General features: G+C 38.4%; 1 protein-coding gene across 1 annotated transcript; it reads left to right on the forward strand.

The window, feature by feature from the left end:
* The first annotated feature begins 327 nt into the window (after positions 1-327).
* On the forward strand, positions 328-1,791 carry LOC136068641 (uncharacterized). Its single transcript, XM_065776050.1, has 2 exons — positions 328-737; positions 819-1,791. Exons 1-2 carry the CDS (start codon positions 328-330, stop codon positions 1,789-1,791), a joined length of 1,383 nt encoding a protein of 460 aa, XP_065632122.1.
* Positions 1,792-14,244: the final 12,453 nt, after the last annotated feature.

Consider the following 14,244-nt stretch of genomic DNA (forward strand, 5'->3'; position numbering starts at 1 on the left):
ATTCAAGATGCCTTCCTTGGATTCATATGATGGGACGCGTGACCCATTTGACCATACCGCTACCTTCAAAACTACCATGCACCTTCAAGGGGTTCCAGATAAGATAATGTGTAAAGCCTTCCCCACCACCCTCAAGGGACCCGCGCGAGTCTGGTTCAGCAAACTACCCCCAAATTCAGTAAGTTCTTTTGAGGAGTTAAGCAAATTGTTTGTTAATAATTTCATTGAGGGACAAAGGCACAAGCGTTCCTCGTCCTGACTATAGAGCAAGGGGAGAATGAAAGCCTGCGATTCTTTATCACACGCTTCAACAGGGAGGCTTTAACCATGGACGAGGTGGATGACAAGTTATTGTTGGCAGCTTTCCATAATGGGGTCAACTCCGACTTGTTCATACATAAACTTTATGAAAAAGAACCTCAATTCATGGCCGAACTCGTTCATTCTGCCCAAAATTTCATGAATGCAGAGGACGCGATCATAGCTAAGAAGAGGAAGAGAGCGGAAAGAATGGAAACAAACCCTGCTCGTCACTCTAAACAGGGTCCTCGTCCGAAGAAGGGACAAACAGAGGATAAGAAAGACCGAGAGAAGAAGGCAGGTCCATTAATGAGGAATCAACAGTACACCCCTTTGAACGTGCCGCTCGAGCAAGTCCTTATGCAAATTAAAGACAAGCCTTCCTTAAAGTGGCCAGAGAAGATGAAGGGAGATCCCAACAAGCGCAATAGGAATAAGTATTGTCACTTCCATAGAAATCATGGGCATGACACAGATGAATGCTTCGATTTGAAGTAGCAAATTGAGAATCTCATCAGACAAGGGAAGCTGAGAAATTTCCTTGGACGAGACCACAAGGACGAGAAATTGAAAGGGAAGGTAGAGGAATCATCACGACCACCGCTCAGAGAAATAAGAATCATTCTAGGGGGAAGTTCTATAAGACAATCGTCCAAGTCAAAGAAAGCATACTTGAAAGCAGTGCAGAACGTTCAACTCTCTGGACGATCACCGAGTGCAAGGACTACGAACGAGCAAGCGATCACCTTCATGGACGATGATGCAGATAGAATCCATCACCTTTATGACGATGCTATTGTTATCACCCTCCTTATTGCTGACTACAAAACTAGAAGGGTGTTGATAGATAATGGAAGTTCGGCTGATATTTTGTATTATCCAGCTTTTCAGCAGATGAGGTTAGGACGAGACCGGCTCCGACCAGCGAGCTCCCCCCTAGTAGGTTTTGGTGGAATGAAGGTACAACTTGTGGACAGTATTTCATTACCTGTGACAGTGGGGGCATACCCGCAGCAAGTTACCAAGGAGGTGAACTTCCTTGTGGTAGATTGTTCATCCTCCTACAACGCTATAATTGGAAGGCCGACTTTAAACAGTTGGAAGGCTGTAACATCCACTTATCACCTGTCAGTTAAGTTTCCAACAGAGCAAGGAGTAGGACAAGTGCATGGAGACCAACTAGCAGCAAGAGAGTGTTACTTGGCAATGTTGGCCATGGACGAACAAATCCAAGCCATGAATATTGAAGAAAAGAGAGTCGTGGCAGAACCTCTTGAAGTGTTAGAAGATGTTTCTTTAGACGAAACAAATCCTGAGAGATGTACCAGGATCGGGGCAGATCTAGAAGAAAAAATTAAGGAGGACCTCATCCGATTTCTGAGAAAAAACATTGATGTATTCGCTTGGACTCATGAGGATATGCCGGGTATAGACCCTAGTGTCATTACACATCGTCTAAATGTATGTCCTACCTCAAAGCCAGTTCGATAAAAGAGAAGGGTGTTTGCCCCGGAGAGAGATGAGGCTATCAGAGACGAGGTTCAGAAGCTGATGGCGGCGAAATTTATACAAGAAGTATACTATCCAGATTGGTTGGCCAATGTGGTGATGGTCAAAAAGACAAACGACAAATGGAGGATTTGTGTAGATTTTACCGATCTCAACAAGGCCTGCCCCAAGGATAGTTATCCATTGCCACGCATTGACCAATTGGTGGATTCTACCGCGGGCCCCAAATTACTCAGCTTCATGAATGCTTTTTCAGGATATAACCAAATAAGGATGAATGAGGCCGATCAGGAGAAGACATCCTTTGTCACTAGCCAGGGATTATTCTGTTATAAAGTAATGCCATTCGGTTTGAAAAATGCTGGAGCAACATATCAAATACTGGTTAACCATATGTTTCATCCATAGATCGGGCGGAATGTAGAAGTTTACATGGATGACATACTGGTGAAAACTCAGGATGAGGGAAGGCATCTAGATGACCTGCAAGAGACGTTTAACACACTAAGGCAGTATCACATTAAGTTGAACCCTAGCAAATCTGCTTTTGGAGTATCTTCAGGGAAGTTCCTTGGTTTCATGGTTTCACACAGAGGGATTGAGGCAAACCCAGAAAAGATTAAAGCAATTCTAGATATGAAGCCTCCACAGAGTATCAAAGAAGTCCAGTCTCTTACCGGATGAGTTGCTGCCTTTAACAGGTTTATTTCTAAAGCTACTGACAAGTATTTACCATTTTTCAAGGTTCTAAAGAAAGCATTTGAGTGGATGGACAAGTGCCAGACAGCCTTCCAAGACTTGAAAACGTACCTCGTTATGGCTCCATTGTTGAGTCTGTCCGTGACAGGAGAGGAGCTGTTTTTATACCTGGCAGTAACCCCACATGCTGTGAGCTTAGCATTGATAAGAGAGGAAGGGAAAATACAAAAGCCAGTGTACTATACAAATAGGGCACTTAGGGGAGCGGAAGGACGATATCCCCTAATGGAGAAGTTGGCTTTCGTATTGATAACAGCCTCCAGAAAACTAAGGCATTACTTCCAGGCTCATGTCATCAACGTCATGACAGATCACCCACTCAAGAAAGCAATGAACAAATTGGAGGCTGCAGGACGATTGATTCAATGGGCTGTCGAGCTCAGTGAATTCGACATAAAGTACTAACCTAGGCATGCCATAAAAGCTCAGGCTCTGGCAGATTTCATTGCAGAGTCACCCCAACTTATGACGATGTAAGTAAGACGGAAAGCAACCAGAAATGGATCGTCCATGTTGATGGATCGTCTACACAGCATGTCGGAGGAATAGGTGTGGTCTTGCAATCTCTGGAAGGGGATAAGCTGAAACACAAAGTTTGCTTGCAGTACCAAGCAACCAATAATGAAGTTGAGTATGAAGCTCTTCTCAAAGGGCTGGAATTGGTCAAGTCTGTGGAAGCAAAGTCAATGCTCGTCTTGGGAGATTCTCAGCTAATCATGGGCCAGGTGAATGGGATGTACGAGGCTAAGGAAGAACGAATGAGGAAGTATTTTAACAGGGTGATGCGACTTATGAAAAAATTTGAGGAAATTAACTTTGTTCAAATCCCAAGGTAAGAGAATATGGAAGCAGATACCTTAGCGAAAGAAGCTTCGGCGAATGAAGCCGTCAACGAATTTGATGAGATTTAGTATATGCTGAGTATAGATATCCCAGAAGTACAATAGGTGCAGAGCAGAGAAAATTGGATGGCTCCAATTGTATCATACTTAAAAGATGGACGACTTCCAGAAGAAAAAGATGAAGCAAGAAAGCTGAGGGTAAGGTTAGCTAGGTACGTTCTTATGGACAAGGCTCTATACAAAAGAGGCTTTTCCCAGCCTTATCTCCGGTGTCTGGCTCCGGACGAAGCAAACTATGTACTCAGAGAAATTCATGAGGGAGCATGTGGCAATCATTCAGGAGCCAGATCACTCGTCCACGAAGTCGTCCGTGCAGGATATTGCTAGCCAAATATGCAAACTGATGCTAAAGCCTATGTCAAGGTCTGCGATCAATGCCAACAGTTCAGTAACGTCCCCGGACAACCATCAGAGTACCTAACCCTAATGACGGTCCCATGACCCTTCGCGCAATGGGGACTAGACATCCTGGGTCCTTTCCCAATAGGCGTAAGGCAAATGAAATTTCTTGTGGTTGGTATCGATTATTTCACCAAGTGGGTTTTAGCTAATATCACACAACAAAATGCCAAGAACTTTGTATGGAAGAACATTGTGTGTAGGTTTGGCGTGCCCAGGGTACTGGTATCCGATAACAGACGACAATTTGACAACGCACTTTTCAAAGATTTTTGCATGCACTTCGGGATTCAGAATCACTACACCTCACCCACCCACCCATAAGCAAATGGTCAGGCTGAAGTTACAAACCGATCCTTGTTAAAAATAATCAAGACTCGGTTTGAGGGAGCAAAAGGTGTATGGCCAGACGAAGTACCAGGTGTTCTGTGGCCATATAGGACGACAGTGAGAACTCCTACAAGAGAAACTCCTTTTAAGCTAGCCTATGGAACAGAAGCAGTCATACCTGCAGAAGTGCATATGGCCAATCATAGGGTGGCAGCTTATTAGGACAAAGATAATGAGGAGCAACTCTGTTTGAATCTTGATCTAATAGACGAGGTAAGGATGGATGCTGAACAAAGGATGGCAAGGTACAAAAACCTTATGTCTAGGCAATATGATGCAATGGTAAAGCTAAGGCGGTTTGACATAGGCGACCTTGTCCTGAAAAGGGTTTCCTTAGCAACAAAGAACCCAGCTCATGGGAAGTTGGGACCTAATTGAGAAGACCCTTACAGAGTTATCAACGGCAAAAGACAAGGATCCTATTACTTGGAAACCTTAGACGGGAGGAGGTTGGAGCATCCTTGGAATGTTGAGCATCTAAGGAGATACTATCAATGAGAGGCCAACCTGGGCGAGTAATTCTAGACGAGCCTGAGCTGAGGGCTACATAAAGACTTATTTATTTAATATTGCTTTGTTATTATATTTAAGTCATAGACAGAGTTATGGTTTGGTTTGTACTTATATTTCTAAAAGGCATAAAAACTCTAGGTATATGCCTCGTCTTTAAACAATACTTTTATGTTATGTATATAATGTTGTGTGGAGTATTGATTTTTATGTAGCTAAAAGCTAAAAAGCTCAAGACGAGAAAATTCTCTGGACACGGAGATGTATCGCCAAACTTTTCTTAAGAGAAGGCAAACTCGTCCAAATAAAAGGACGAAGTGAAATTTATGCCATCCAGGCAAACTCGTCCAAATGAGAGGATGAGGTAAAATTGATATCCAGGCAAACTTGTCCAAATAAAAGGATGAGGTAAAACTTACGCCAGTAAGAGATTAACATTTACTCGTCCATACAACGGACGAAGTAAAATATTATGCATGTCCTAGTTATGGATGAGGAAATGCATAGACGAGTATCTTTGGAACCAAAAACATTTTGCTCCATGGACGAGCAAAAATGCAGAGTCTCAGGACGAAGATTAGCTAAGTCAAAAGATGAATAATGCTGAATTACTACTTCATATGGATAAATCACACTTAGTGAAATTCCAATAAAAATGGTAAAAATATATGAAATATGGATGAGCTAAGCATAAGGTCTAGCATGTGAAAATAAAGACTCTCGTCCATGCATATATTAAAGAAAAGTAACATCATTCATTCAACTGTTTCAAGGGTGGACAACCAATGTCCAAACACCCTTGTAAAGTTAAAACTTGGAGTTATGCGAAAGCTCGTCCTTAAACTATGGACGAGCCTAGTGTACTTTCATTACATAGAAAGGTCCTAAAACAATGGACCAAATTAAAAAAGAAAAGAAAAGAAAAGAGAAGTACAAAACATTGAAACATTTCTTAAGTCTGGGGAGCATTATCATTGGAGGCGTCTTGAGGAGGAAGGGTTGTAGCATCGTCCTCAATATTGGCGTCTTCAAAACTTGTTTGAAGGAGAGAGTTGGTAGCAACATTCAGGTTAAGTTTAACGGAGCTGAAGTCCACTTCAGGGAAATTTTCCATAGCATCCATCCTAAAGTCTTCAAAGCCAGCTGCATAATTGGTGTCTAGAAGATCAGTGTATTGCTTGAACGCTGTTGAAACTAAAAAATGTGTCATTAAAAAGAATGTCACTTCATGACTTGTTGACTAAAGTGCCATGTCATAGCTTGTGGACTAAATAATAGGATGAGACCAAAAGTGTGGTGGTCTACAAAACGTGATATGTTTAAATATATATATATATATATGTGAAAGAAGGAGTCCACGAAAAGCTATTGGTCTGATAGTCTTCTATTGCCTATAAGAAAGGATTGGAATGAGAAAAATAAGGGAAGGTGGGCGTAGCATTAACAAAAGTAAGTTTGCCATTGTCTCTGAATAAAAAATAAATAAAACAAATTGAAAAGATAATTAAAGAGTAAGGGGGTGGTCACAGCAGAAGCAAATACAATATTAAAAAAAGCTGAAAAGCTGAAAAGTAAGTAAAAAAAGTGTCACCACTAGAAAGTAAAGAACACGGTTTGGTAAAAGTGGCTGTCACAAACTAAAAAGAAGGAGTTTAAAGGGCAACAGAACAAAGAAAAGAGAAAAAACTGGAAAGTGGGTCACGGCTCAACATAAAATCAGGAATTGTGGAGGAAAAACTGACGAAAACTGCTCCATGATCTGATCAGTTGAGAGAAGAATAAGGAACTGCTTCTTGGGAATATCTCTATAAATAGAGAGAGTCACGCACAAGAAAAAAAAGAGAGGAAAGAAAAAGGGAGGAAAGGACAAAAGGAAAAAAGAGGAGAAAGTCAGGAAATACAAGCAATTACACACACAGCAAAAACATAGAGAGAAGAGAGAAAGAAGCGCGGACAGAGAAAGTGACATCAAGCAAAGAGCATAGGTTTGTACATGGGATTTTATCAGACCTTTTCTTCTCAAAATCTCTCTCTCCCTCATGCTCAAATCTGAATTTTTGCCTGGTAATGCAAGTAGGATCGGGTTTCATGAGGAGTTCTTAACTCCATTCATGAAACTTTAAATAAGAGTCACTGACTCGAAACTCCTATTTGTACATTACCAAATAAAAATTCTCTTAAGTTGTGGTGTAATGTTCATTGGAGTCCTTGGCTTTACCCCATCAATGGAGTCCTTGACTCTATCCCATTTTTGGAGTCCTTGACTCTACCCCTTTTTTGGAGTCCTTGACTTTACTCCATCAATGGAGTCCTTGACTCTACCCCTTTATTAGAGTCCTCGACTCTACCCCATAATTGGAGTCCTTGACTCTACCCCATTTTTGGAATCCTTGACTCTACCCCATTAATGGAGTCCTTGACTCTACCCCATTTTTGGAGTCCTTGACTCTACCCATTTATTGGAGTCCTCGACTCTACCCCATAAATGGAGTCCTTGACTCTACCATTTTAATAGAGGCATTAACTCTACCAAATTAATTGTGACTAGTTCTTTGGGATTATTAATTAGAGTTAATCATTCTTAAAATAAAATGACCATAAAATTGGGTTGGGGAAATTTTCCAATTTCAAATATATTCACAATAAATAAAAACTGCTTCAAAGGAGTTTTATTTCCTTTAATCATAATATTATTAAAATTCCTACAAAGAAGCAAATGAAAGGAAATGGAAAATTACTTGGAAATTTAACTTCTTAAAAAGAGAATCCTTAATTCAATTTCCATAAAAACATGGTCTTTGACTTATCCGGGAGATTAAAACCAATTATCTCACCCAAATACAAAATCATGCCAATACTTAATTAAAAGCAAAGTATTTGACTTAAATGTCCGTCATTTAAATTGGGCAAAATCAATTTGAGAATTTTGAATCTAAAACCTCAAATCAAGAACTACGAAGTGGCTTGATCCCCGCCAAGGGTACGCAGGCAACCTAAACAAATTATTAGGTGCAGCCACAAATAAATAAAAACACATATTCCCTTAAAAAAATAATAAATAAACTTATATACAAGGACGACGTAGTTGGAATCAAAAGATCTTCCCTTGGAACAAGGGATTGTAATTAAAAGATACATTATCTTGAATGGGCACTACTCACATCAATAAAACTCATACACTAAAAAGGCCTATGAGTGAAATTATGTTTGACGAATTTGACTAATTTATAATGTTTGTTCAACATAGTTTGACAATAATTGTTAAACATAATTTGACAATGTTTGTTAAACATAATTTGACAATTATTGTTAAACATTAGTTAACAATTTTTGTAAACAGACGCCTTAAACTCGATCACTACATCTTCTTTCGCCTTGGTGAAAAGAGTACTCAGCTCATCATTCTTCTTCTGTATATGATCAAGACGAGTATCTTTCTCCACCACATCAGCTCTCAACTCCTCAACCAGGTTCTGTGCCTCCTTCATCTCTTCCTTAGCTTTAGCGGCTATTTCAGCCCATTTTTTCGACTCATCCTTCACCTCCTTTATTCTCGTCTCCAGCATGATTCTCGTCCTATCCAACCCAGTAGCTTGCCTAGACGCCGCTATGAATTTGGACATGGCCTACAAAAACGATAACAACAATTAACAAATAAAAAGAGAAAGAATCTTGAAATAACAAGGATGAGGTAAAGATATGTTTACATACCAAAAGATCATGAACACCAAAGTGTTCAAAATCCTTTAAAGACATGTCATAGTAAGTGTTTATATCCTCGTCTGTGATAGCGTTCTGGAAGCGCTCCCATGCAAGATCTTCATTCTTAATAATGTTTAAAAATGCCCTTTAGGAAGGTTGGGTCGAGGTAGATACAATCGTCTTGGGCGGAGGAGTCTTGGACGGAGTCACATCAACTGGGGTGGACGAGTCCACATCAAATACTTGAGTAGGTTGCTGGGACGAAGGGGGTTTGGGCTTAACAACCTGGGACGAGTCATGCTTTCCCTTTTTGCCTCGACGACTGGGGAGGCTTCCCAAATCCAAATTCTTGGATATGGTTTTCCTTTTCTCCCCAGCTGATGGACGAGGTTGAGCTTGAGTCTTAGGACGGCTCTCTTCAACCAGAGTATCATTTCCTCTGTTTTCCTTCAATGTTGCCATTCCTGAAGCAAATAAAAATAATAATAAGTGACAGATTATAGGAAGTTGAATAAAAGTTAGAAAAATATCATTAAAAATGTTTACTTTTTCGTACTGTAACTTCGTGGGCAATTGCCTCGTTCGAGGGATCAGGACCAAACCCCCACTTAAAAAGATTGCGTAGATTAACTAAGGAATGAAAATTTTTGTTGGCGTGAAGGCGAGCCCTATGGACGCGATCACGATGAAACTTGCTCAAGGACAGACGTTTAACACATGTGAAACAAATCACAAATTAGACGTTTGGATAAAGTTGTATATACAAAAAAGAGGGAAAGAAAGGTAAAAGGGGAAGGACATACTTTCAGGATGCAGGTTCCCTAAGTCTCCAGTGTAAGGAGCAAAGGGGTCCCTTCCAACCTCTACAGGATTGCCAGACCAAAAACTAGAGATGAAAATAAATTCGGTCTTCCAATTCTTGTCAGACAAGGCCAGGGACTTGATTAATCTACAATCCCTGCCCCTTGCTGTAAATTGATGAAAGCCAAGAGATTGGCTTATCTCAGAAGGTTTATAGCAAAAAAGAAACTCGTCCACAGTAAGAGGACGGTCCCTTCCAAACACTTCATTCCACAAAATTTGCATTGAGATAATCAATCTCCATGCATTTGGATTGAACTAACAAACACCCAAACCTAACCTAACTAGCAACTCTCTAGCAAATGAATTTAAAGTAAATTTAAGGCCCCCCAAGAAGTAGGCTTCATAGACGCCTATTCCAAAACGGGGGTTGCAGCACCATTCTCCACGGACAGCTAACCTCGAGTTAAATTCGTACGGAATCTGATACCATTCCTTAAGGTTTGAGAGCCTTTGTTCAGATGTTTAAGAATGGACGCCTACTGCACAACTATAGACGATCTCCTCTTCATCTGTAGGGTTGGACAAAGGAACATTAGACGAGGTACCAGCTTGGGAACCAGAAGCTTTCCTAAGTTGCTCCTGAAGAGCTTCTACAGGAAATCCAGGGACGCTAGAGATATATTCCTCGTCCGTAGAACCTCCTTTGCTACTATCACTACTACTACTAGAACCACTATAACTAGAGGAATCTTGATACTCGTCTATAGCCCTATCTGTACTATTGCTAGACGAGGAAACAATGGTAGACATTTTGAGGAAAAAGGAAAACCTAAAGGAAGGAAGGAAGAAAGTACCTGGCTCTAGACGCGGAGAGACTTCTAGACGAGGTTCTAGACGAGGAATTTCAGGAGGAAAATTTTAGTAAATGTGAAGGGCACAGAAGGGATTCCACTATTTATAGATAACCAAATGGGGCACTTGAAGTGACACGGGCCAATTAGAAGAGACCACATGGCGTGTGCCTCAAAAGAATAAAACAACGCAGATAAGAACCAATAGAACTGCAATACGTGGCACATTCCATCTCATTAATGCAACTGCGTTCAAAAAAAAAAAAAAAAGGAAAGAGAAAGTGAGTTATAAACCAATATTTCCTTAGACGACCTATGGACTGGGGGCAACTGATGTGTCACCAAAAAAGCCAACTGCTAAACTCGTCCATATAGCTCGTCCACATGGAAAGCAACCCCATTTGTTGTAAGCTCGTCCATCCGTCTGTCCAGATGGACGAGCTCGTCCTAGGATTCACTCATCCATCAAACTAGCAAGATGGACGAGGGTCCTGAAAATCTCCTCTGCACTCCGCTTGTCTATTAGAATGTAACCGTTCCTCCTTTAAAAATGGGTATAATCAATGGAACCCAAATGAAGTAACCTCCAAAGCAGTTATGGGAGTTACCTCAGAATCTTCCGAACTACACAACGCTTGGAGAAATAACTGCCTCAAAAGACACTATATAAAGGCTCTTCTGTTGAAATGCAAGAGGTAACTCAGAAATTTTACATCAAAAAATTCTTTCCCTTCCTAAGAATTGAGAATTCATTGACTTCACTATCGGAGGATTTTTGGCCGGCCTCCACCGATCTCCTCTGACTTGTTGTTTCTTTTCTTCAGGATTTGGCTTGTAGATCATTACGTCCAGAAATTTTAGCTTACTGATTCATTGGATTCATCAGTTATTAGCATATACCCCATTATTTAATTTTGTCTTTTATTGGTAAGTTACTGCATCTGCTCTGGATGCCTTTACTTCCCCAATTCAAATATCCCACCTGGCCCCATGCCCCTATCCACCCCTCACTCAACAAACAAGCCCCATGGCCCAAATCACAAGAGCCAATAAGATGAATTCACACATCACAATACACTAAAAGACAAACTCAGTAACTCACCCACACTAACACCAACACCAACAGATAAAGCCAAAACAAACAACAGGGGCAAATATTAATAAAGTCATAAAGACTAAAGTAAAGCTAACCAATTACAGTTCAAACATCAAAGAGAAAGAGAGAGAATCATATAAAGAAAGAGAGAGAGAGTCATTTCATTGATTCATTTTCATTTTTCAACTTTAGATAAAGACTAAAAGAGAGAGAGAGAGACAGAGAGTCTCAAAGACTCATGGGCGGCGTTACTTTATGCTCAGGGGGTTCAACTGAACCCCTTAGTTTGAAACATATATATTTATTAATTTTATATAAAAAAAATTATTAGTATAATTTACCTTGAAGATATGTTTGTATATTTTGGTTTAAATCTTGCACACCCTAACCACATATCAACCCAGCCCAAAATCAAATAACAACATAGATCATAGGTCTCTCTAAGAGTAAAAAGAGAATGTTTGTAACTTGTAGGTGTCTCTTTTTATTATAAATTTATATTATATGTGTGTGAGTGTGTATCTAATACTGATTGTGTGTTTATTTTTTGTTATGTTATTTGTGTGAATTGTGATGTATGTGAATGTGTGTTGTGTACCACAAATATAATATTCTCTCTGTCCACTTTTTTTGTCCAGTTTGAAAAGTCAAATTTTTTAAGGGAATATCATTTATTGTCTTGTCTACTTTTAAAAAAGGTATAAGTTTCCAAAACTAACCATAAAAAAATTTATTAAAAAATTGAATTAGTAAATTAATAGGGGTATAATAGGAACATTAGTAAATTAATGACTTTTATTTTTAAAAATAGGACTATTTTGGGACATCTCAAAATGAAATAGAGGACAAAAAAAGTGAGACGGAGGGAGTAAACTTTATATAATTTAATAATTAGAAAATACGGAGGGTTTGTTACATGTGTGTATATTATCATCATGTTATAATAACTTTTTGTTATAAAGTTAGTGATTCAAGAACCAAAAATAGTAAAGTTAGTAATTGTTTAAGCATTTTATTAGTTATATAGTTACTTATTAGTGTATTATTTATGTATGGATAAGTGTGGCTGTGTGAGCCAATTTAATACAGTGAGAATGGGTTGAGTTTTATCATTTAATTAAAAATATTTTTTATAAAAAAAAATGACAAATAGATATGAAAAATTCATAAAAATTAAAAATATTATAAAAACTTAATAAAATAAAATGGTTACACTTACCAACATTGAAAATAAATAATGACAATTGATAATAAACTATCTTGTATTGTTTTTAAAATATGAAAACTTAGAAGAAAATTATAAAACTTCATATATTTGTGTTTTTTTTTTTTGATAACTCAATATATTCAAATTCTTTTTTTTATTAAATTTTGTTTGGTTTAAGTTTTTAAATGACCCCCCTGAATAAAATTCCTAGAGTCGTCATTGCAAAGACTCCACACTCCACAGTAAAAGCAAGCAAAGTGAGTGAGCAAACCCTAAACCCATTAACCTGATCATGTAAGAGAGAGAAGTATAAAGATGAAATACCTTGAGGGAGCAGGGAGGCTTGAGGGGCGGCGCCACTGCGAGTGTAACCAACAGATCAGACCAATCTTCGATGCCCTGTGCCTGATGCGATGTGTTTTGGACTGGAGCTCGAGTTGTGTTGGCTGACTGATCTCCAATCCGATGCCCGATCCGTCTGTTGGTTGTTGTGTTGTAGCATTTCTCTGTTAACTGATGAGGTTTTTGTCTTTAGGTTAGGTTTCTAATTTAGTGATTTGAGATTTCAATTTTTGCTTTAGTTGATGAATCGGTGGACGCATATATTGGGTTTTTTTTTTATTTTTTATTTTTAGATTGGGTTTGCTTTACCATCTGTTGTTTAGGATTGATGTTAAGCGTTTTTGTGGGCTTGTTCTGTTACAATTTTTTTTTTTTTTAGATTTTAGTTCAAAATTTTTTTTGGGCTTTTGTTTTTTGTTTTTTTTGCTAGAAAGTAGAACAAATAATTTTTTTTTTTAATTTGAGGGTGTTCCTAATTTTTAAAGTAATAAACAAATAAAAAAAATAATTATTATATATAATTTTTTTTTTCAGGTCAAGGGTGTTCTTGAGAACACTTTGAGCTTAACGTGGCGCCACCACTATGAGTAAGGTTTCCACTTCCACATGATAATTGGCACATGAATCATTCTATAGAAGAGTTGCACCTTGATTTTTATGCATATTCAAATGAACAAAAACGTTTCAATCAATTCAATCACAGATAGTCAATTAGATTGAGGTGAAATGGAGTTGGAATGTGAGATTTATTTAAAGGTTTTCATTTTTAGAAATTGGAGTTAATGGATTTTTTTAGATCTTCCCTACTAAAATAACCCCAGAGGTTAGCAATCGATAGGATGAGGGGTAATTATACAATACTTCCAGAGTACCATAAATGCATACTCCTCCATCTCACATAATTGTAGATCCTACTAATTAAATTCATAGTGGAACCCATAATTCATGTGAGAGGGGGGAGTACGCATTTATAGTACTCTCGGAGTATACAATGATTTTCCAATAGAGGGTAGTCTTTAGAGCCTTTTGGGATCCAATGGCTGTTACCAGGGAAGGTAGATTGGAGGAATTAATTCAAAAAGCACCCCTTAAATATTTGAAATTATGTCTTGGTATATCTTATGTGGCTATCATTAGAAACAACTAATAAGTTTCCTGTGTGATACGCATATAATTTTGTAATATTTTATATAAGACGGTTTTGGATAATGTTGTACATTTATTATTAAAAAAAAAGTAAATTAAATTAAAGTAAAGAAACATATACATTTTGAGATTTTTAAAGTTAGTTTAGTAGTTTCACAACATATTTTTAGCCTTCTCAAAGTAAGATTAAAAAAAAAAAAAAATCATGAAACCAAAGATAAATGAAAAAAAGTAATGGGACCATGAAAATCAACCAATTCATGTTGTGTTCACATATTTCATACCATGAAATGAAAGTATGTCTAACTCTCTCACGGTCTTCTACTC

This window comes from Quercus suber, unplaced genomic scaffold, assembly GCF_002906115.3.
Source record: "Quercus suber isolate HL8 unplaced genomic scaffold, Cork oak 2.0 scaffold_127, whole genome shotgun sequence".
In the NCBI taxonomy this organism is placed as follows: Eukaryota; Viridiplantae; Streptophyta; class Magnoliopsida; order Fagales; family Fagaceae; genus Quercus; species Quercus suber.

Coding starts and splice junctions, on each gene's coding strand:
- LOC136068641 (XM_065776050.1), top strand. CDS start 328: ATGGACGAGGTGGATGACAAGTTATTGTTGGCAGCTTTCCATAATGGG. Junction 738..818: donor AACAAGCGCAATAGGAATAA/GTATTGTCACTT, acceptor GAATCTCATCAG/ACAAGGGAAGCTGAGAAATT.